Here is a 25,871-nt window from a genome sequence, read left to right on the forward strand (position 1 = left end):
CCAATTGAGAGAAAACCTGGGCTTTCTGGTAGGAGTGTAACTGAGTTATCAGCCTCTCTGTGGTGCCTTCACGTTGGGGAGCTGCAGGGTTTCCCCAGCATTGGGATTACCCAAGGGCAGAATTTGACCAATTACTTGCTAATTTGTATTACATTGGTGGTATTTTTTGCCTTGTTTTTCCTTCCCAAGCAGACATCTAAACACTGATAGATGGATGGATAGTAGTAGTTCTATATGTAACACCTCTGAGGATTCATTTTCTAGTCTCTTTGTACTTGTTTTATCAGTAGGAACTTAAATCACAGAGCTAGAGGTATTATTTACAGTATTCCAAAATGAAAAGTTTCCTTTTAAAACCCATCACATGTATTTGACACAAAGTGCAAAATTTGAAGGCTCCTCAGTGAGCACCTCAAAATTGGGAAACTTAAATGGGCAAGATTTCCGTGAATTGAGTAGCTTGCTGGGCACCCAGGGTGGTTCCAGGGCTCAGTGGGAGTGGCACTCAGAGCAACCTGCTCTCTGGTGGACCTTCTCTAGGTAAATCCAACTGGGAAAGGACTTCACTGTCAATAGAGCGGCCTTCAGGAAGGGACACACAGATTTGACAAGTCTTGATTGGGCTCTGGTACTTTTTAATGTTAACATTTATGAGGTAGAGGTATGATGTTGAAGAGCATATTCAAAATGATTTATTTTTATGTGATTCCCAGCTCACTTTAAAATTTTTGGTTTTTACAAAAAGACCAGCCAAACCTTAATTGATACTTGTTTTCGGGGGCTTCATTACCACCCTCTTTCCTAGTGGATCCTAACTAGCCCCACTCCCCCATGCCCCAGTTTCTGTCATGAAGTAGGGACAGGTTTCCAAGAAGCCAGTAAAAGGACGCTTCAACAGATTGTGTCATGCTGCTAGCACCTCTCATTCCTGACAACTCATAGTTAGTATCTTACAACAGGGCCTAGGCCCCTTGATTCTCCCGTTTTTAAGGATACTTCTCTGTCTTTAGTAGAGGGTAGGTAAGTGTTTTATTTCACTTCCTTTGCATAAGATTCTTAGTTCTGGTGTCTGAGACTTATCCACTATCTCAAAGGTTTTTGGTTGTCCCTCATTTGAGTCGTCCTTAAGCACAGGAGTTTCCTGGTGATGTATCCTGCTATCCAGGATTCCTGTTAGATGCATGTAATTGAAGCTCCCATCTTGGTTTTCAGTTCATTTAAAGCTCACTAACTGCTTTGCTGAATATATCTATCTCCAAATCTCTTTTAATTAAATATAAAATATATACATTTAAAATGCAGTTATTTTTATAAGGGCATGGGTGTCTCTTTCAAACGGGGAAGGAAAGGAAACAACTTGCACCGGAGGGGAACATGAGGATATTAGACTTGGCACCAGAATCAGTAGCTATCTATCAAGAAAAGCTCTGTGGATTCATCCGAGACGCTCCATGCATAGCAGTCAAGAGACCAGCTCAGTAAGAACTTGCCCAATTATCCTTCTCCAATTTCTGCCTAATAACCCTCCCTGCTCTCCCCAATGCCTTGAATTGTCAAGAATTTTTTTTCTTGATTCAGTGACAGTATTCTCCTTGAAGTTACTTACAAGGAACATGATTTAGAGGAGAGGAAGTTACCTCATAGAAAGCTCAAGTTCACCAGTGTCACTAATTTGCTGTGTGACCTTAGGAGCATCATCATATGCCCTCCTTACATTTCTTGTCTCAAAAAATGAAAGATTCTAACTGTAATCACAAAGTCCTTGCCACTCCTAACTGTCTTGGGTTTAAGGCTGAAATTGTCTGAATCCACCCCTACCTGCCCTGGGAGTGCTGCTTTGGTTGAGTAGCATATTCAAGTACTAGTAAATTGTCAGACAAAAACAACTCTATGGGGTTGGTAGGCATGTGAATCAGTCAATGGGTGAACCTTCCTAGAATGATTGCTTCCTATGTAGGCACCAGCCTGCTTACCTGCCTGCATTAAAGCTCATCTTACTGTTGTACTACCAGAAAGTTATAAAATATTCTGACCTTGAGGTGTCTGTGCCATGACAGCATCTTATCTTTAAAATGTTGTTTCTATATGGCATTGTTGTTGAGATTGTATTGACTACATTCTGTTTAGCACACTGTTCTTTAAAAGGAAAGAAAACACAAAGGAGAATCATATATAGAATATCATATATAGAATCAGAATCCGAGTATTTGAAGAATCTCAGAAACCTGATTGGTCATCCCCATCTAGTACAAGTTCTGTGGGGCTGAATGATAGGTTGAAGTGGTAGGTTTCATATTTCTACAAAGGATAATTATTTGACAACACTGCAATATGGAATTTGACTACCTTGGTAAATGATAAGTCCTCTCTCAGTACTAAGGACATGCTGAAAGGCAACTTGTTACAGATATTGTCATAGGCACCAAGGCTTAGTTTAATGAGCTCTTACTATGTAACAAACTCTGGAGTGTTTTGTTTGTATTAATTCATGTGCTTCTCCAGACAATCTTCTGAGTTAGACTCTATTGCGATTGTTAATGCTCTCATTTCATAGGAAAAACACATTAAGGTATAAAGTGTTTAACTTATCTGAGGTTTTTTGGCTAGTCGGTAAAAAAGTTGGGATTCAAATTAGAAAACTCAACTACACAAAACCTGTACTTTGTGGTTAGCTACATTACTGTACCATCTTCTTTTGTACCAAGGATTAAAGTACGGGATGGCAGTGACTGTTAGTCTGGGTAGACTAGAGAAACAAATTCATACACACTCATGTGTATAAGAAAGAGCTTTATATACAAGAGCAGTTGACTATTGAGAAAACATCCCATCCCAGTCCAAATCAAGTCCATAGGTCCTATATTCACCCATATGTCCAATACCAGTCTGTAAATTCTTCTTCAGACTCACACAACACATGCCATGATGCTGAATGCAGGAAGATCACAGGCCAGTGGGTGGAAAGTCTTGTGGATCCAGTGGCAGTGTGAGCATCTCAGCACTGGCAGGTGTCTTCACATGTGAGATAGTTAAGGTTTATTGTGCCAACCTGGCTGATAAACACATGTGGCATTCATACATGGTTGAGCTTATTCAAAACATGCAGGTTTAAACATGGCTCTGTTATCAGCGGATGGCTGCAGACAAGTTCTCTCAGTAATATACTTGTTTTAGTCTCAATTGAGTGCATTAAAAAAAAATTCAATCAAAGCATTGGTTTTCAAGGGGATTTGCTGGACCAATTCAATTAAAATCAGAGAGACCAACCTGGGAGGACATAGAGATGGGTTTTGTGATTCCAAAGGGGTAATCTTGATGTATTTTCTTGAATAACACAGGGAGATCACAGGGGCTTATTATGAAGAAGTTTTAAGTAAATTAAAGACTGAAACTGCGTTTGTGGGAGAAAGGGCAGGAACGTTGTGCACAGGCATATTCTTTCCATCACCACGGTGCACGTGCTCATTCTGTGAGTGCGGATTTCAGTGGTAAACCTTACCCCATCCACCCTACAGCTCTGACTTGCCCTTTACACTTCTTTTTGTCTCCAAATTCAAGGACTCTAAGACCAATATGATTTGCATTTCTCGAGAGTGCCCAAATTGCCATTTTGTTGTGTCTAAATTGAAGCGCACATGACCCATCTGGAAAGGGTTAGAGCAGTGGTTCTCTCCTTCTTCAGGCCGCGGCCCATTCATACAGTTCCTCATGTTGTGCCGACCCCACAACCATAGCATTATTTTCGTTGCTACTTCATCACAGTCATTTTGCTGCTGTTACGAATCGAATCGGGCGACCCCTGTGAAAGGGTCATTCGACCCCCAGAGGGGTTGCGGACACCCAGGGTGAAAGTCGCTGGGTTAAAGAGGTGTGTACAGACCTAGGTGTAGGCAGAAGACATGTTGAGAAGCAATAGCTTCACATTTTGACATTTTTGTTAAATAAATGTGCCTGTGATTTTTTTTAAACTTCCACTTATTAGATGTCATGATAATAAGGTCATTTGGAAAATCTTTGAGCTTGTGATTTTTTTTTTCTTTGAATCAAAAGAACATTTAAAAAAGAATAACTTTTTCTTATAATTTATGGATCATGGTATTTTACCTGGTATTGATAACATATATTCCGATGTATCTATGAATCATTTTGTTATTGAGCAGAATAGCAATGGTATAACATGGAATACTGTTGTCCTGCTTTTGATAGTGCTTTGTATACCTAACATACCAAATACCCATTTTAGCTAAGGGGAAGGCAAGCAGCAGGAAGTGGACTTTTGCTAGGAATAATCTGTGGTAGTAGAAGCAATGTGGCTTTTTCACCTATGTGTGCTTCTTTAATCCGAAGCTTTTCCTTAAAATATGTCACATTCAAGCAAAACACACTTCTTCCTCGGAGAAAGAATGTGTGAAGGTTAGTGATCTCATTTTCAGCATATTGAAAAGGTTAGACTTCCTTTGTTAGTAACAAGTTTTTGGAATCCAAAATTAGGCAAAGCCTTCCTGTCAGTCACTTAATAATACTGTAGTACAGGGCCTCTTCTACAACCCAGTGGGGCATTTCTTTTGGGTTAATAAACATACATAGGGAGGGGCAGCAGGAAAAAACTCTATGAGCATATCTACTGTAGTATAATAATACAGTCTATTAAAAGATATAATTTGTGCATCTTAAATAATTAATTGTAACTTAATAGGAACAGACATAGTATATTCCAAGGGGGCAGGTAAGTGGTGAGAACCATGAGCCCTGGCAGAGAAGATTGAGTCTCACCTGACATGGTGGGCTCCCAGTGCATAGTGATTTAAAATAAAACGATCTTTCAGTTGTTTTCAATAATAATAATCCCATAGTCAAGTTTCTCAAACCAGTGATTACCAGGAAGACATGTGTGTTGGACATATTGAATTGTTAACTCATTGCAATAGGGCGTCATGGGGCATCTCCTTGGGTGTTAGAAAGACTCAATTTTAGGTTTTTAGTTTGTTTGGGTGATTTGGGGTGGGGTCTAATAAAACAGAAATTTATTGTTGATCAGGTGCTGTCAGAAAGCAAGGGCAATTGATGCTTAGGATATCTCAATAAATCTTTAGGGAGAAAGAGGGTAAAGCTGCTATTACTCACATTAACCGGGAGGAGTACTTGTATTCAGTAGTTCATGGATTGCATAGTGACTTTGTTTTCATCCGGATGTAGACAAAATTATGACGTGACCTTGTTTTTTTTTTTCTTATCATATTGTTCTTTTAAACTGACCTTGACCAGTGTTGATGTTTCGTGAGATTGTTTATGTCCAACAGGAGAGTAGCATGGCCTCGTTGTGAGCTCCAGGATCGTGTGTAGGAGCACTGAGGCCTGGCTGTATGTCAGACCAGTCTCCGATGTCAGAGGCTGTTCTTGTCTTTTCACTCTTATTTCCTGCACCCACTTATATTATTGCTTTAAAAAATTTGACAGGGATTTTATCATTGAGAACCCAGAAATGAACCCTTATGTGTATATTAATTGATTTTCTCAGAAAGTGGCAAAATAATAAAAAAAAAGCAATGGAAAGAGGTACTCTGTGTAACAAATGTTGCTAGAACAATTGGATATACACATGCAAAAACCAAAAAAATGCATTGGGACCCCTACTGCATGCCATTATAAAGTGGGATCATAGAGCTAAATGTTAGCGTTAAAACTATGAAAATCTTAGAAGAAAAAAAGTGAGTATATATTTGTAATTTTGAGTTAGGCAATGTTTCTTAGATAAAATGCCAAAAGCATCAGCAATAAAAGAAAAATAAACAAATTGGGCTTAATTACAATGATATATTTTGCATGTGAGAGGACATGATCAGGGAAGTAAAAAGATGAGCCACATACTGTGGGAAATTATGTACAAATTCTATATCTAAGAAAGGACTTACTATAAAGAACTCTTGGGGAGGAAAGGACTTGAATAGATATTTCCATTTAAAAAAACCCCCAAAACCCCAAACTCACTGACATGAGTTGATTCTTATTGACAGAGAACCTCTGAAAGAAAGACAAATAGTCAACGGACTAGGTGAGTGTTTTGAACACATAAGAAATATGACCAATATGCACAAGACTTTGTAAGTAATTAGGGGAAAGCAAATCAAAACCACAATGAGGTGTTTGTTACTTCAGACCCACCAGAATGCTTATTTAAAAAGACAGACAGTAGCAAGTATTGGCAAAGATCTCTAGAAATTGCTGGTGGGAATATGTGCAACTACTTTGGTAAACCATTTGGCAGTTTCTCAAAATGTTAAGTGTGGACCTATCATGAAGCATAGTAGAACATGAAAATATATGTCCATACAAAGTTTGCATATGTCCATGCAAATGTTCCTAACAGCATTGATATCCCTAACTCCGCTAGGGGAGCCCTGGTGGTGCTGTTTCAGGTAAGCATTGGGTTACAAAATCGGCACTTCAAACCCAAGGGGAAGAAGAGGAGGCTATCTGTTCCCACAAACCCTGTAGAGGGTTTCTATGAGTAGGAATCAGCCCGATGGATGTAGCTTTAGTGCTGGGTTTTACCCTGAGGAAGAGGAAAACAAGTCAAATGTCCATCAACTGGTGGACATGGAAGCAATACCCCGTGTTTGTTTGTACACTGGGCTATAAACACAAAAAAGAATGAGGTACCGATACAGCAAGAACCTCAAAAACATAATCCCTGGTGAAAGAAAGGAGGCACAAAACATGCATAATGCATGATTCCATTGGTAAGAAATGCTCAGAAAAGAAAAATTATAGAGACAGAAAGATCAATGGTTCTCTAGGACTGGGAGTGGTAATGGGGAGACGCTGGAAATGGGCACAAGCTAATGTTTGGGGGTGATAGAAATTTTAATAATTAAATTGTGGTGATGGTTGTGCAATCTGATAAATAGGACACACATGATTTATTTGTAAACTGAAAGGGGGTGAATTTTATGGTTTATAAATTGTACCTCAATATAATGTATGCATAGACACATAAATTCCTAGTATCTACACGAGTCAACCTGGGCTTGATGACAATGACTGTAAACACAGGTTAGTCTATTCGTAGAGATGCATCTTGAAAGAAAAAGTTCCTTTCACACTTGGATGTTTTATTTATTATAAAATGTTTAACTAGTTAAAATAAATATCAGTAATAAGTAGAAATGTCACAAGTGAAGTTAAAAACAAACACAGCTATTGATAAGCATTTAATGATGGTGACAGAAGTATTCAGACATACTAGAGGGGAAGCTACTAACCACGGCCACACTTTTATTCTGTTTCCCATTGTCTCAGAGTGTTTGAGAAATGACTTTGTTTTACTTTCTTAGATAGGTAGGTAATATTTTTTGTTGAGAATAAACTAGAAGATATAGATAAGTAAAAAGAAATTTATTATTACCAAAAATCTTACACCACTATACATTTTTTTAGAATGCATATTTCCATTTTTTTCTTCTCGTGTTGTGTGGTTACATTTACTCTTTTGCATACATATATTAAGACTATTAAAAATAATACTTTATATCCTATTACCACTTAATGCAATAAACTATTGTGCTTTTTTTGCTATATATTTTATTTTGAAAATAATATATATTTTCTGATAAAAATATTTTTATAATAGAACACTTATGAAGTATAGAAAACTTTAAAAAGAAAATGAAAACTATTCCTTAAATCAACACTCAGACAAAACCATTAATAATTTATTCAATATTCTAGACTCTCTTTTTTTCTTAAAAATCTATACTCATTATTTTTGTATCAAAATATCTCACTCTAGGGAAATATACATAGCATAACATTTGCTCTTTAAACATTTGTAGGCACACAATTCAGTGGCATCAGTTACAATGTTCACAATGTTGCGTAACCATCACCCCTATTTATTTCCAATTTTTTTCATTGCTCCAAACAGAAACTCTGTACTCATTAAGCAATCGCTCCTTTCTCCAAACATTTTTAACCTCTACATCTACTTTCAGTGTATGAATTTACCTATTCTAGACATTTCATATAAAGAGACTCAATGATTTTCCTTCTATGTCTGACTTTATTTCACTTAGCAAAATGTATTCAAGTTTCATCCATAATTTAGCATATATCAGAGCCTCATTCCTTTTTAGGACTGAAAGATAGTCCATTGTATGTTTATATCGCATTTTATTTATCTTCATATGTTGATGAACACTTGTGTTGTTTCCACCTTTTGGCTAGTGTGAATAATGCTGCTGAAATCGTGGGATACATGCATGCATTTACTTCCTGTCTTTAGAATAAGTTAAATATATCCATGGGAGAGGAATTGCTGGGTCATGTGGTCACTTGATGTTTTAATTTTGAGGGCCGTGTAAACGTTTTCCATAGTGACTGGACCATTTTACGTTCTCATGCAGCAGCAGTGTATGAGGGCTCCAATTGCTCTAGTTTCCAGCCCTTTTTCCCATATATAATAGCCATCCTACTGGAGGTGAAGTGGGTTGCCGTTGTGTTTATTTGTATTTCCCAGATGAGAATGATGTTGGAGATCTTTTTACTCATTCGTTGAACATATGTACGTCTTGTAGTATGACATCAGCAAACCCAGGATGACTGTCTATGTCTGGAGGTCCTCTTGAATTGATTTCAACACCATTCTGTAGTGCGAGGCTACAAACCTTCCCCGGTTAAATTTATTCCCAGGGGTTTTAGTCCTGTAGATGCTGTTGTAAGTAGAGTTGTGTTATGAATTTTGGTTACATGGTTCATTGATGTTGTATAGAAAAACACTGGGTTTTCCATGCTGATCTTATACCCCGAAACTTTGCTACATTTTTAATCGATTGATTAGCTATAGTAGCTTTCCTTAAGGGTCTTTTGGGATTTTCTGTATTTAGAATCATGTCACGTCTGAAAGAAACTTTCACTTCTTGTTTGCCACTTCGGGTGCTTTGTATCTCTTTTTCTTGCCTCCTTGCTTGGGGCATAGAACTTCCAGTACCAAGTTGAAGGAGTGGGGTGAAAGCGGTCCACCTTTCTTTTCCTTGACTCTGGGAAGAAAGCTTGCGTTTTTTTAATCATTGAGTATGACGTTAGCTTCAGTTTTTCGTAATTGTTCTTTATCATGTTGAGAAAGTCCCCTTCTACCTTGTTATTATTATTTTTTGCAAATAAAATACATTTATAATGTTCTCACACATGTAACCATTGGTGCCGGTGGTGGGCGGGAGAGGTTGTACAGTTGGCCAAATACTTTTAATGTATGCAATTTTATGTTAAAATTTTTTTTGTTTTGTTTTTGGAGCTTTTTTTTGTTACCATGAAAAGGTTTTGGCTTGTCAAATATCTTTTATCCATCGATTTAATTTTCGTTTTTGACTTTCTTGTGTTAAAACATCTTGGTATTCTTGGGATACAATCTACTTTGTTGTGGTTTATAATCCTTGTGTTATGCTGTTGCGTTGGTTTTGACAATATTTTGTTAAGGATTGTTTTATCTATATTTAAAGTTAGTAATTTTGTTTTTTTAAGAATTTGTGAAGAATTAATTAATTCTTTTTTGCAGTTTTTCGTAGATTAGCCATTGAAACCTCTGGGTTTGGAGTTTACTTTGTTAGTAGGATTTTGATTACTGATTTAATCTCTTGTTATAATTCTGCTGAAATTAAAAAAAATTCTTCTCAAGTTACCTTGAGTAATTTGTGTGTTTCTAGGAATTTGTCCATTTTATCTATATTTGTCTGTATTATCTAATATGTTGGTATATAATTGTTCATAATCCTTTTTTGTAATTCTTTTATTTGTGTAACATCAGTAGTAATGTTCCTGCTTTCATTTCTGATTTAATTTTTTTGTGTCTTCTCTCTCTAGTCTTACTAGAACTTTTCAATTTCATTTTTTAAGTCCCCATGTGTGTTTTCATTTATTATTGCTGTACTGTTTAATAATCTCTGCTCCATGGATTTACGCTCTAATTGCTATCATTTCCTTTATGCTCATAGCTTCGGGTTTGGTTTGCTCTTCTTTTTGTCCGTTCTCAAGGTCTAAGTTCGGTTATTGATTTGAGATATTCTTTTTAAATGTAGGTATTCACTGCCATAATTTTCTCTCTGAGCACTGCCTCGTTGTCTTTAAGTATTTTCTAATATCGCTTGTGATTTAGCTATTGACCTTTGGATGTTTAAAAGTATATTGTTTAATTCTCACTTATTTGTAAGTATTGTAGTTTTTGTTCTGCTATTGGTTTCCAGCTTCATTCTATCCTGGTTGAGAAGAGGGTGCAATCTTTTAAAACTTTATTTTTACCCTTTCTCCACCTCCTCGCCAGTTGTCTACCATGTGCATCCCTACATTTGATCTGGTCCCTGGGTCTCGGGGAGTAGATGAGCCAGTCAGGGTGCAATGTAACAACGATGAAAAATACAACTTTCCTCTAGTTCCTAAATGTTTCCTCCCCGCTCCCACTACCATGACTCGAACTCTACCTTGCAAGTCTGGCTAGACCAGAGGAGGTAAACTGGTACAGATAGGAACTGAAAATACAGGGAATCCAGGGCGGATGAGCCCTGCAGGACCAGTGGTGTGAGTGGTGAAACAGGGAGGGTAGAGGGAGAGTGGGTAGGAAAGAGGGAACCGATTACAAGGAACTATATGTGACCTCCTCCCTGGGGGACAGACAACTGAAAAGTGGGTGAAGGGAGACGTCGGACAGGGACAATTTATAAACTATCAAGGGCTCATGAGGGAGCGGGGAGCGGGGAGGGAGGGGAAAAATGAGGACCTAATGCTGGGGGCTTAAGTGGAGAGGAAATGTTTTGAGAATGATGAGGGCAATGAATGTACAAATGCGCTTTACACAATTGATGTGTGTATGGATTATGATAAGAGTTGTATGAGCCCCTAATAAAATTATTAAAAAAATTATCTTAAAAAACAAAACAAAAAAACCCCAAAGCTTTATTGACGGCTTGATGTGTAGCAATAAGTAGGGTTTATCCTGCCCTGAAGAATGATCCATGTTATATTGAGACGAAGGCATGTTCTACCATTGTTGGATTGAATGTTCTACATATGTTTGTTAGCTATAGTTGGTTTGTAACGTTAGAGTCCTCTCCTTTTAATTCCTTTTTATAAATGCTCTATCCATTATTAAAATTAGTCTATTGAAGTCTTTATTGTAGAACAATCTAGTTTTTCTTTCACTTATGTAATGTGTGCTTCATATATTTTGAGACTCTATTTGTTAGGAGCATATTAGTTTTTGTTATAGCTTATTGATGAATTCATACTCAATAGATAAAATACGTCTTTGTCTCCTATAACAGTATTGACTTGAATTCTATTTTGTTTGTTATTAGTAGAGCTACCAAACTCTCTCTTGTCTTTGTTTTTATGGAATAACAATTTTCCTTCTTTCACTGTTAACCTACTTGTGCCTTTGAATTTAAAATGAGTCTCTTGTAACCCAAATATGGTTAGATGTCTTTTTTCTGTTTTAAAAATCATTTTACTACTCTTTGCCTTTTTGAGAATATAATCTGTTTAAATTTATAATAGTTGACGGTATTTTTATTTGAATTCTGATTTTTACCTTTTATGTCACCCATTTTTTACATTACTGCTTTTTTGCATGTTCAATAATTTTTTTTGTAGTAAATAATTTCAATCCCCTTTCCCTTGCATATATATTTTTTGATATTTATTTGTGTGTGGTTATCATGGAAATTACATTTAACATTTTGAATTTACTGCAATTTAATTTGAATCAATACCCATTTTACTTTATTGGCATATTGAAACCCCACTCCTATACAACTGTCTCCCATTTTGTGATGTTGTTAAAATTTTTATCTTTATACAATGTATGCCTGATTATATGGACTTATAATTTTTATGCTTTCATCTTTTAATTTACTTAGGACCTAAAAAGTGAAGTTACAAACCACAAATACAATAATATTGGCTTTTATTTTTGCCCAAGTAGCTACTTTTTCTATAGATATTTCTTGATACAGCTCATATTGAGTTTTTAAACCCATTTTTAATAAACTTTATTAACATTCACATTACATTAAATTTTCTGCAAAATGTAGTTTTTAATACTATTTTAAATTTTAATTCCTAAAACTATAATACCTCAAATAATCTCAGATTGGTTGTGCAAGTTGACTCTAGTTTTCATCACTATAAACAACACTGAATCAGCATTGTTGTAAACACAGGTGTTCCATGGTATAAGGAGCCCTGGTACTGCATTGCATGAGGCCTTGGACTGCTAACCCCAGATACTTGGTTTGATCCCACCAGTCATTGTATGTGAAAATACTGAGCCTTCTAAAAAAGGTCTGTAGCCTGGAAACCCCCTATGAGTCAGTTCTACTCTGCCTTGTAGGGTCACTATGAACCAGAATTGATGACTCTTGTAACCAAATCCATTATATTTTTTAATATTCTAGTTCTTAATATTTTATATAAGCACTCTTGTCATTTATAAAGCAATCTTTGCCCCTGGCTTTAATTTTTTGACATGTTTGAAGCTTCATATTTGGTGGCATTCAGAATCACCAGAGCTATGAAACCTCACACCATTGCTGAGGATTTACTGTTGCCAGCGGCCAAAGACATTGTTCAAGTTATGATCAGAGATGGATTTGTTATGGAATTGAGTGAAATTTCCTTATCTAATGACACTGTCCGCAGAAGAATAGATGACATGTCTGCTGATATTCTTGATCAGATCATCCAGAAAACTAAATCTGCTCCATTTTCAATATTTAGCATCCAGCTGATGAATCTATAGACATTGCAAACTGTTTACGTTTACTGGTTTACGTGAGGTATATTAATCATGGCAACTTTAAAGAGGCGTTTCTTTTTTGTAAATCTCTTGAAACCTCAACTACTACACGTGATGTATTTGACACAGTTGGTTTATTTCTGAAAGCGCATAAGATCTCTGGGGAAAGGTTTGTGGTGTTTGTACAGATGGTGCTCCAGCTATGCTAGGATGTTGATCTGGATTTCAATGTTTGGTACTGAATGAGTCATCCAAAGTCATTGGAACTCACTGTATGATTCATCAGCAAATATTAGCAACAAAGATACTGCCACAAGAGTTACGAAAAATAATGAAAAGCATCATAAGTTCTGTTAATTTAGTAAAGGCGAGCACTTTAAACAGTCAAATATTTTTGCAACTGTGCAACGAGTTGGATGAGCTGAATAATGCTCTGCTATTTCACACTGAAGTGAGATGGTTGTTAAGAGGAAATGTTTTCAAATGTGTTTTTGAGCTTCGTGATGAACTCAAAACCTTTTTTTAACCAGAAAGCAAGACTGCAGTTCCAAGCACTTTTTAGCGATAAAAGTGAATTACAGAAAATAGCTTACTTGTTTGACATCTTTGTCATCTTGAATGAGTTAAATTTATCACTGCAAGGACCAAATGCAACTTGCCTTGATTTGTCTGAAAAGATCCGATCATTTCTAATGAAACTTTAACTTTGGCAAAAATATTTGGATGAAAATAAAATTTACATGTTGCCTACCTTATCTGCATTCTTTGAGGAACATGACATTGAACCAGACAAAAGGATTACTATGATAATGTCTGTGAAAGAACACTTGCACATGCTTGCAGACAAAATTTCATCGTACTTTTCAAATCTACCTGACACCCCATTTGCACCTGCAAGAAGCCCATTCACAGTCAAAGTTGAAGATCTTCCTGAGACAGCACAAGAGGAATTCATTGAACTTATTAACAGTGATGCAGTGAAAACTATTTTCTCTACAATGCCAGTTACAAAATTCTGGATCAAGTGTTTGCAGTCATATCCTGTTCTGTCTGAGACTGTGTTGCACCTTCTTCCATTTCCAACAACATATCTTTGTGAGACAGGGTTTTCCAGCTTGATGGTTATAAAGTCTAAATACAGAAGTAGACTCGTTGTGGAAGATGATCATCATTGTGCTCTTTCAAAGACTGCCCCAAGAATTGCTGATCTGGCGTGAAAGAAGCTATCTCAACCTCTGCACTGAAGTTGGCTTTTTTTTTTCTTTCTTTTTTAACATTTTATTAGGGGCTCATACAACTGTTATCCCAATCCATACACACATCAATTGTGTAAAGCGCATTTGTACATCGTTTCTCAAAACATTTTCTCTCCATTTAAACCCCCGACATTAGGTCCTCATTTTTCCCCTCCCTCCCCGCTACCCCCTCCCACATGAGCCCTTGATAGTTTATAAATGGGTATTTTGTCATATCTTGCCCTTTCCGACGTCTCCCTTCATCCACTTTTCGGTTGTCTGTCCCCCAGGGAGGAGGTCACATATAGTTCCTTGTAATCAGTTCCCTCTTTCCTACCCACTCTCCCTTTACCCTCCCTGTTTTGCCACTCACACCACTGGTCCTGTAGGGCTCATCCGTCCTGGATTCCCTGTATTTTCAGTTCCTATCTGTACCAGTGTACCTCCTCTGGTCTAGCCAGTCTTGCAAGATAGAATTCGAGCCATGGTAGTGGGAGCGGGGAAGAAACAATGTAGTTTACTGTTATATTAAGACTGTTACCCATGCTACACCATGCTTCAAGACAAAATTTCATTTATTTGTAATTAGAAATAAATATTTCACAATATATAATTACATATTATTTTTGTGATTCATCACTATGCTTTAATTATGTTCCATTTGTAACAATGAAAATACATCCTGCATATCAGATATTTACATGATGATTCATAGCAGTAGCAAAATTACAGTTATGAAGTAGCAATAAAAATAATTTTGTGGTTGGGGTCACCACCACATGAGGAACTGTATTAAAGGGTCATGGCATTAGGAAGGTTGAGAACCACTGTTCTAGAAGAAGAGAGGGACATGCCCCAGCCCTTCAAGAGTTAAAATTTAATTGCAAGTCTGACTGACATGAGCAAAATTGTAATGAGTTATTTATTAAATGCCAAGTTGTATAGTTCTGATATTGTGTTTTTAGGGGATAAGAATATCCTGGTGAGGGCCTCAATGATGAAATTAAATTTAATGTGAAATCTAAAGAGAGGGTTAGGTTCACAGTCGAAGAACAAACTATACAGAGCGCTCCAGATGAGAGTAAATGGTAAATGGTATCATGAGAAAGCTATTTATAAGTTAAAACTTACCTCTGCATGATTAAGTGTTGAATAACAATTTCTGAAAAGTATCATCAATATTTATTTGAATATGGGTTTTATCTTTTACTATTTCATTCCTTTAGACACTAGGAACATTATTAATTTTATACTATTGATTCATGAAAATTGATTTTCTTTTTAAACTCATCCTAATGAGTTTTTATTTGTACTCCTGTTTGTTTTTCCAATAATCTACATATATTTTATGTATTGTGTATAACTGACTTCCAGTGAAATGCTGTTTAGGTAATCTGAATCAACATTTTTGGGGGGGCATAGTTTTGAGGTCCTTTGCAGGGATACTTTGAAAAATTTCATGATTTTTAGGTTTTGTGGGCCCTCTGAGGTTAGGGGTTGTGAGAAACAAATTTACAATAAACTATATTTGAACAATCTAATGCTTCTTAGGGAGCCCTGGTGGTGGTAGTGGGCTATATATTAATCTTCTATTCACATGATTAGCAGTTCAAACCTCCCAGTTACTCTGACGGAGAAATATGAGGCTGTCTGCTTCTTACAAAAATTTAAAGTTTCAGAAACCCAAAAGGGCTGCTCCACTCTGTCTTATAGAGTCATTATGAGTGGGATCAACTCAAGGGTATGGGCTGATGCTTATTAACTCCATATCCTCTCTCTCTGTCTCTATATTTCTGCTCATTTGTCTTATACAATGGTTCTTTTCACAATATAGGTTAAATGACTGACAATAATCTTTCTTATATCCTTTTAAAATTCATAACTAACCAGACATCTTGAAAAGGATTTTATATTTCTATCTATATTATAACATTAAGGCAGGACACATCTATTTCATTCCTTTCTTAGAGGGCAGTGTTTATTATAGTGTGGCCATTTGAGATACCACTCAAAATTCATATTCCTGGGGCTATCCTTGGGCAGCGGGTAAGAGAATTTGTATTCAATGCACCTAGGAACACATTGCTTCAAATCTCTCAATGGCTGTGCTGCAGTGACATGCATCAAAACTTTATAGGTATTACATTATATTATTTTGATTGTTATGTGATGGGACCAGTTTTGTTTTTAGGAAAAACAAAAGATGCTCTTTTCTTTTCAGAAAACTTAAAAATAACTCTGCTCTCTATGTTGGAAAAATAGATATTTTGTGATTTCTTTTCTAAAATTGGCATTATTTATTTTCTACTAGACAATAATTTCCTTATTATAAAAATTTGAGTATATGGATCTTTTAAACCAATGCTTCTACTGTCTGCAAGTTTGTTGTACTATGGTGGTTTGTGTGTTGCTCTAAACCAATGGTTCTCAACCTTCCTGATGCCGTGACCCTTAATAGTTCCTTATGTTGTGGTGACCCCCAACCATAAAATATTTTTGTTGTTACTTCATAACTGTAATTTTGCTACTGTTACGAATCGGATGACCCCTGTGAAAGGGTCATTTGACTCTCAAAGGAGTTGCAACCCACAGGTTGAGAATCGCTGCTCCAAACCATGCTACCCGTACTTCAAATACAAGTAGAGTCACCCATGTTGGCAGGTGTTCACAGAGTCCAGATTAAGATAAACTAGGAAGAAAGGCTAGGTGACTACTTTCTAAAATGTAGCTAATGAAAACCTTAAGGATCACAACTGAACATTGTATGACTGACTTGCTTTGACTACATCATCAAGAGGGTTCAATCAGTGTGGAGGAGAGGGCCAGTGAGCATAAGGGAACCAGTCAATGAGGCGGATGGCATAGAGGTTAAAACAATGGACTTGAACATGTCAGTGATCATCAGGACAGCACAGGACTGGACATTTCATTCTGTTATACATAAGGTTGCCATGAGGCAGAATAGATTCAAGGGCAGCTATCTCTATCTATCTATCTATCATCTATCTATCTATCTATCTATCTATCTATCTATCTATCTATCTATCTATCTATCTATCATCTATCATCTTTATGTCTGTCCTTTTGTCTTAATCTGATGAATTGTCTTTAGAACACATTTGTTAAAAACCAATATTTATTGTTTCAGAAGGTAAACCGAGAGCTAGATATAATAACTTCTGTTGCTTTCCATTGTTCAGGATGATTGAAGGTGACATATGAAAGGATGTCAAAAAACTCATGGAAAAATTCCATTATCTTTTAATTCAATTTTCCCACAAACGTTTGGAAACTTCCTTTTGCAATTTAAATCATTTATGATTATGTTAACTGCTTACACTAATGCTTTGGAGATATCTATCTAAATATAATCAATAGTTCTTTTGACTTCCTTAAGAAATCATGATTTTCAGCCTTACTCTCGCTGCTGCTTGGCAGTGGTAAACTACAGATTATAAGGCTGAGGAGAGTGTGGCTGATCTTTGCAGTAGGAACCCATAGTTATTGATCTAACAAGTAAGCTTCAATGAGTAATAAGATTGTTTAAAATGCTCTTTTAATACACATATCTAAGGATAACCTGAAGCCCTTACTTAGATTAGAGAGCCGTTCCTAGGATCCTTGAATTTCAATTTAGCATAACGGAGGAAACTTTTTTATTATGGTCACTGGTGAGTAAGTTCCAGTAGTCACTTCCACATAACTGCTGTTTTATCTTGGTCCTTTATCCTTGAGATTGAGGTAGGACTTTATGATGTATAAACTATGATGTGGGAATATTTTTCATTTGAAATAAAGGTGACTAAAGAATGATTGATTGAAATGATAATTGTGGGCTCAAACAAATCAGAGTCCAATTGTCTGATACAGATTCTACTGAGGTCAAAATGACTTTACCATGCATAAGTGAGTGTTAGCTTGCTGAAAGTGGAGAATGAACTGGCTGTTCCAAAGAGCCACGAACACATTATGAAACTGAGGACAATATAGGTCATGTTTGCAACACTGAACTCAGAGTTATTGTCTGTGGTTCAGGGTGACAGTGACCATAATCCTATGACTAAAAATTAAAGAATTGTGTTCAGTGACTTTTACTGAATACCACTTTATTGTAAATAATAAATGAGATAAAAGTCTCTCCTTGGGGAAGGAAAGATCTAGGAACAAGGTAAAGAGGAGCTTGCTACCCACTTGACGGTAGGCTTCTAACTGCACCAATAACAACAAATGCGAAAGGAACTAGAGAACTCTGTGTTGGGTGTGGAGGAAGGCCAGAGGATTTGCTAGTACAGGGTGTAATTCTATCCCCCACAATAAACTGAAAAAAAGAAGAAAGATAAAAGATAAAGAAGAGCTCTCTTCCCTGCTCTATCCCATTTATTTTATTCTTTTTAGTTTATTTCAGTACAAATGTACTGTGCTCCCTGTTAGGCATTGCGTTAGCAATGGGAATACAGAAAAGATTAAGATTTGCCTCATATGATTTTTTTTGCTTCATTGAGATTATAATACATGTATGTTGGCAGTGAGTTTGGTTTTGGGATCACACAGTTTACCTATTTAATGGATAAAACAATGTTTTTAAGCAAATTTATGAAGTTCATAATAGTTAATCTAGTTCAAGGCTCATAGCAACATTTTTGCTTCACAGTTTCTCCAGTCTAGAGAGAAGAAAAACCTTGGCCCTAATCCTAGGTAATTTCCTTCAATGATAACAGCAATAATGATATTAATAATAATAAAACAAACTCACTGCCAGTGCATCAATGCTGACTCATAGCAACCCTTTAGGAGAGAATAGAACTGCCCCTGTGCTTCCAAGCCTTTCTGGGAGTTACAAGCCCTGTCTTTCTTCCTTGGAGCAGCTGGTGGTTTCAACAGCCACCATCTCTCTGACGTCTGGGGGAAAGAGGAGGCCGTCCGCTCCTGCAGAGAGTTACAGTCTTGAAAACCCTGTGTAGGTTCACTATGTGTCAGAAATGATCAGTGTGTTTCGTCTCTGTGAGGTCAGCCTAGCGTTTTACAGGTGTTCTCTTACCGTATGCTCCCAGAAACCCTGAAAATAAGTTTGATTCTAATATTAAATAAAATGACAGTAATATCTAAGTACCCGACATTTATTGCATGCAATTACTATCTCAGTATTATAAGAAACTTAGCTCTCTAGACTCTACTTTGCTCACCTTTATCTCCATCAGTTACCAGCACTGCATCATTTGCCTCATGCTTGTGTTGTCAGTGTGCCTCTGGAAACTTGCTGGGCTTCTTTGTGGTAAAGAATATAAAAGCAATTAGGATTTTTAAGCTTCTTCTTTTTTTTTTTTTTTCCTGTTGGTGTTTTTTTTAAAACATTTTATTAGGGGCTCATACAACTGTTATCACAATCCATACACACATCAATTGTGTAAAGCGCATTTGTACATCATTCTCAAAACATTTTCTCTCCACTTAAACCCCCAACATTAGGTCCTCATTTTTCCCGTCCCTCCCCACTCCCCCCTCCCTCATGAGCCCTTGATAGTTTATAAATTGGTATTTTGTCATATCTTGCCCTGTCCGACGTCTCCCTTCACCCACTTTTTGGTTGTCTGTCCCCCAGGGAGGAGGTCACATATAGTTCCTTGTAATCGGTTCCCTCTTTCCTACCCATTCTCCCTTTACCCTCCCTGTTTTGCCACTCACACCACTGGTCCTGTAGGGTTCATCCGCCCTGGATTCCCTGGATTTTCAGTTCCTATCTGTACCAGTGTACATCCTCTGGTCTAGGATTTTTAAGCTTCTGATAAGAATTCCAAAACCCTATATGCTTCATTTCACACATTTATTTTAGGTAGAGAGAGACAACACTTATACACAGACAGATATGGTAAATGCAAGCCTACAGAACTCTGTCATCATTTGTTTGCTACTTCTAACCTTTGGTTATGATCTAGAGAGACAAGCAGCTCCTTTCTGTAAATGGTCACGTCTTTGTTATTTCAATTTAAGTTTTGTTTTTTCCTCCTCTGCTAATGGATCTAAACTTTATACCAGTGAACTAACTTCTCGATGTGAATGTTTCTGTAACAAACATGTAGTTTTGTAAAAGAATGTTTTAAAACACTGCATGAAAAAATACATGTAAATATTTGCTGAGTGGCAGTGGTAAGGGGTAGGAAGAAGCTTCTGTGACTTTGGATAGATGCGTAGCCAAAAGAATGCTTTTTCCTCCAGCCATAAACCTATTCCGATTGGCTAACTTTCTAGTACTGGTTTAGATATTTTATATAATTCCTGGTCAACAATTAACATAGCGATTGAAGCTAATCTTTCTGCCAGTTCTAGTTGTAAAGGGTGATATTTTTGCATTGACATATTTCTTAGTGTGTGGGAAGATTGTTAAAATTAAAAAAAAACAAAAAAATTTCCAATCCTAATACATTTTCATAGCATCAGAAAATGTTTTAATGAAGGGTGCAAAGGAGTGAGACACTTGAGCCGGCTTTAAAGTTAAGGTTTTCTGATTTGGTTTGATTTTAGAACCGCTGAGTCTGCTGTACAATTTTCAGAAACAAATCAGTGCCCGTGGACAATTTTTAAATCATTGTTTCTTCAGTGTGTAGTATTGTTAAGCAGATATTATTATTATTTGTTAACACAGTTTATTTGTTCCACTTAAGCGTCGTATCCTATCATTTTGAGTTTGCGAAGAAACCCCTTTTCTAATGGTTTTCTTTTCTTTTCTTTTCCTAGGAATCGGAGAATAATAAATTATGTTCCCTATATTCGTTCCGAAATACCTCTACCTCACCACATAAGCCTGACGACGGGAGTCGGGACCGCGAGATAACGACCAGTGTTACTTTTGGAACCCCCGAACGCCGCAAAGGGAGCCTTGCCGATGTGGTGGACACCCTGAAACAGAAGAAGCTGGAGGAGATGACGCGGACGGAGCAGGAGGGTACGTGGGGACTTCACTGTGGGGCGTTCTCTCTGCCAGGGATTCCAGGCCTTAAAAAAAAAATGAGTGGGGCTTCAAGGACCAGAGAAGTGCACAACTGGCACTAGCTAGAAAAAGTTATTCAGAGGTTACCATGGTGATGGCCGATTGTGATCCATTAGGAGTGTTAAGCAGATAGCTATGTTTCTCAGAAACTTGGTGCATTTTATGTGGTTCTTATGATAACAAATCAAGGCTTTATACTGATTGTAAGCATCATCCTGAAAAAAAAAAGGGACTATGGGAATTTCCCCAGAGAACAACTTTATGTTTCATTTATTTTCCTCTGTTTCCTTTGAGTTCATAACGATATCTTGTGTGTAGAAGCAAAATACAAAATTATTTCCCTCATTTGTGTAACTGTTTTTATTGTTTTACCTTTAAACTTTGTGGAACTGAGAACTGAAGATTTTTAATATGGTAAGGCTAAATGCTGAAGGGGCCAGGGGTAGATGGCTGTGCCTGGTGACATCCACAGCAGCACGTCACGTCCCCTCTACTTTCTGCACAAGAGTTACATAGGGCTGCCTCCATCCTGAAACACAAAAACGAAAGAAGACTCATTATTGACATTTTAAAGTAAGTCAGGTCTTAAGTGACTGATAAGCTCTGTGTGTGTGTGTGTGTGTGTGTGTGTGTGTGTGTGTGTGTACGCCGAGTAACACAGATTTTAAGCTATACAGTACAGAGTAACCAATGTTTGGGGATTTATTACTAGAATTGTTAGTGAAATTTAGACCTCTTTGACACTGTAGGGGAATGGAAATTTGATATAGATTATTTTCATGTAGTGAAATCTTATTCCTTTAAGGGCTCAAAATTCTTAAAATTTCTTATTATTTTTGGGGAGGTGTCTTTTAAAAGACATCTTTTTTTTCCTACTAATCAGATTATATAGCACAAAATGTAAACAGATTTGATGGTTCAGGACATGTGGTAAACTCAAAATTCAGACTCACTGCCATCGAGTGGATTCCGCCTGATAGCAACCTTATAGGACCAGGTAAAACTGCCCTTGCGAGTTTCCAAAATTCCAACTCTTTATGGGAGTAGAAAGCCCCATCTTTCATTTGTGGAGTTGCTGGTGGTTTCGAATTGCTGGCCTTGTAGTTAGCAGCCCAATGTGGTTAGCAGCCCATGTCCCGGACTCCTAGTATATAGTCCTGGTAAATTTTTCAACTTCTTCAAGCCATGAACTTTTAAATTGGTATGGTACAAATGCCTCTCTTGATAACTCAAAAAATTTGAAAACTAATTATAATAATTAATATAAAAGTCTCTTAAAACTGTAGAACTATAAATTTTAGATGCTATGATTAGTATATTATAAATGTCAATTCTTTTACTGTGCTATAATGAAATGATGCCCTAAGAGATCTTTGAGATGATTAGGGCTATTTAGCTTTATGATCACTTCCTCATAATTACTAAACTTAGGAGTTCTTGTACATAATTATCTATATCTATTTATCTCACTCTCTAGCTCTCTGCCTATATCACTTGCTATCTCCCTACATATCTATATATGTATCTGTATTCATTTCTGTATCCATATCTGTATATCTATATCTATATGAACCCTGGTGGTGTAGTGGTTAGGTGTTGGACTGCTAACCTCAAGGTCAAAAATTAACAGTCACCAGCTCTGGAAGAAAGATGAGGCGTTCTACTCCGGTAACAAGTTACAGTCATGGAAATCCAAAGAGGCAGTTATTCCTTGTCCCAGAAGGTCACTGTGATTCAGAATTGACCCAATGGCGATGAGTCAATGACCTATGTATGTATGTATGTATGTATACACACACACACACACGCCAATGGCAGTGAGTCAATGACATATATATGTGTGTACACATTCACAATGGCAGTGAGTCAATGACCTATGTATATATATGTATATATGTATATATATACAATGGCAGTGAGTCAATGACATATATATACATAATGGCAGTGAGTCAATGACATATATATATATACACACAATGGCAAAGAGTCAATGACACACACATACACGCACACACACATATACAATGGCAGTGAACCAATGACATATATATATATATATGTATATATATACACACACACACACAGTGGCAGTGAGTCAATGACCTATGTATATGTGTGTGTGTGTGTATAGTGAGTCAGTGACCTATGTAAAAATACATATATACACACAATGGCAATGAGTCAATGACACACACATATACGCGCACACATATATATACAATGGCAGTGAGTCAATGACCTGTGTGTGTGTGTATGTATATGTGTGTGTATATACACACACACACACAATGGCAGTGGGTTAATGACACACACACACACATATATATATACACACAATGGCAGTGAGCCAATGACATAGATATATAGATATATATATACACAATGGCAGTGAGTCAATGGCATATGTATGCTATGTTGTTGTTAGGTGCCATCAAAATGGTTGATTCATAGTGATGCTATGCATAATAGAATGAAACAGTTCTGCACAATCCTGTTGAGGATGTTCCTTTGCTTGAGTCCATTGTTGCAACAACCGTGTCAATAAATCTCATTGAGAGCCATCTTATACACATATATGTATGTATGCATGTATATATACACATGGATCAATACATACATATACCTATACAGATACAGATACAAAAATATATATCACAGATGCACTCCTGGCACACACATATCTTTTTGATATAGATGTATTTCTTCTTTTGGTGTGTGTGTGTCTATGTGTGTCTTTCTCCTCCTCCTATAGCCGGTCATGCTGCTACTTATTACTTTGTTGCAAACACTTTCTAATGTGCTTCTTTCAATTACACAGAGTCTAAATTTAGATGTTTACATTCTGGACCATATAGGAAATGTGATTCTAGTGTTCTGAGCAAGTTGCTGAGAGAGTTGCTGATGGGTAACTTTAGTGCTTGGACTTGGTGTTGACTCTTTGGGTGGCTGGGGGACGTTATTTTGTTGGTTTTCGACTATGTTCTCAACCTTCCTAATGCCATGACCCTTTAGTACAGTTCATCATGTTGTGGTGACCCTCCAACCATAAAATAATTTTTGTTGCTACTTCATAACTAATTTTGCTACTGTTATGAATCAGGTGACCACTGTGAAAGTGTCATTCAGTCCCCAAAGGGGTCATGACCCACAGGTTGAGAACCGCTGATCTAGAATAACTGAGGCTGCCAGGTCAATGATCTCTTAGTGACTTGCATTGCTAGGTAAATTTTAATTGTGATTCACACTAAAAATATCATTTCAGTCCTATAAATACATTGTTTTCTAAATGCTTTAGAGGATATTTAGTGTAAACAATTTTTTGTGATTTCCCTCCCTACCCACACCCCACCTATCTTTCTGGACTAGTAGGGAATTTAAAGCTCTAAATTTGAAAGTGGCATATGAGTTTCTGGAAATTGAATGAAAAGCTATTCTATTTTGTCCATGAACTTTTTGAAGCTTTGTAGTGGTCAGTTAGGAGCTCTGGTTATACATCTGTTAAGTGCTTGGCTGGCTGTTAACTGAAAAATTGGTGGTTCGAACCTCCCCAGAACCTCCAGAAGAGAGAGATATGGTAGCCTTGAAAACCCCATGGAACACTTCTATCTTGTCACGTGGAGGTTTTATGAGTCAAAATTGACCTGGCAGCTTCTAATATTAACAAAGTTATTTTATTTCTGCAAGTAACTGTTACTTATAGTTTTATAGAAAAAAACAGGAATTAATAGTTTCCTATATTTTCTCTTCATTATGCAGATCTCATTATATATTTTATTCAGAGCGACTCTTACAAGATTAGACTACTCTTTTGAGTCCTTCACTAATTCCTACTAGCAAAGAATTTTTAAAACCACTCTTACAGAACTTTGATTGTATGCGATAGTACATATATTTTAGACATCATTAATAAGGACTTTTGTTATTAATGTAATTGGAAGTGATAAGAAGCATGTTCATGAAAGGTACAGATTCCATATAATATATGAGAGAAATAAAACTCAAAATGTTTGGACAAACTAAAAATAGGAACTTAAACCCAAATCCCCAAGATAAAATTGAGTAGATTCTACTTTTTAAGTTCAGATATAACCAAAACCTTTAGGTGCAGAAGTAATGATTACAGAAATTCAAATAGTAGTCAGTGAATTCAAATAGGAATCAATAAGGGGCGGTGGGTGGAGGTGCTTGAGTTTGAGTTGACAGAGAGTGCCATGGGGTCAGCATAGTGAACGTTGCTGTTGTTAGGTGGTGTTGAGTGGGTTCTCACTCACAGTGACCCTTGGCACAACACAATGAAACACTGCCCAGTCAGTCCTGGGCAGTCCGCACAACTGTTGCTGTGTCTGAGTCCAGGGCGGCAGTCACTATGTCAATCATCTAGTTGAAAATATTTCTAATTTTCACGGATTCTCTACCAAGCACAATGTTTTTCTTTAGCGACTAGCTCTTAGTTTATAAGCTTCAAAGAAACTTCTTTCATACTTGGACAGCTATGACTACTAGGCAGTTGGTTTTGATATTCTGTAAACCATAAATCGGTCCTTGTAATTCTTTATCATTGATCTGCATTCTATATAGAATAAACTAGATAGAATAAGCTCAATCCCTCCTCCATGTGACTTTAAAGACAATTATCATGTCACCTTTGATCCTCTTTTCTCTAGGTTAATATTACTAATTCCTTCAACCTTTCCTCTTATTAAAGAATCTCCTGTCTGTCATCATGCCAGTTGTTCTTCTCTGTGCTGCATTGCTTTTAAGTAGAGTAATTCTGAATGCAACATAATACTTAAGATGCATTCTACTGAGCAAAGGGTTCAGCAGAACTGCTACTTATCAAATGCTAGATACTACACTATTAATGGCA

The 25,871-nt window shown here is 36.8% G+C and overlaps 1 protein-coding gene across 3 annotated transcripts in view; it reads left to right on the forward strand.

Moving 5' to 3' along the window:
- SOX6 (SRY-box transcription factor 6) overlaps window positions 1-25,871 on the forward strand; it is a 655,298-nt gene that overhangs the window by 293,481 nt on the left and 335,946 nt on the right. For all 3 annotated transcript variants that reach the window (XM_045290980.1, XM_045290981.1, XM_045290982.1), the window contains exon 3: window positions 20,749-20,956. In XM_045290980.1, coding sequence (XP_045146915.1) covers window positions 20,749-20,956 — 208 coding nt within the window. The remainder of the gene's footprint in view (window positions 1-20,748; window positions 20,957-25,871) is intronic.

Source organism: Echinops telfairi, unplaced genomic scaffold (genome assembly GCF_000313985.2).
Source record: "Echinops telfairi isolate 266 unplaced genomic scaffold, ASM31398v2 ScPeMD7_60;HRSCAF=208, whole genome shotgun sequence".
Classification (NCBI taxonomy): Eukaryota; Metazoa; Chordata; class Mammalia; order Afrosoricida; family Tenrecidae; genus Echinops; species Echinops telfairi.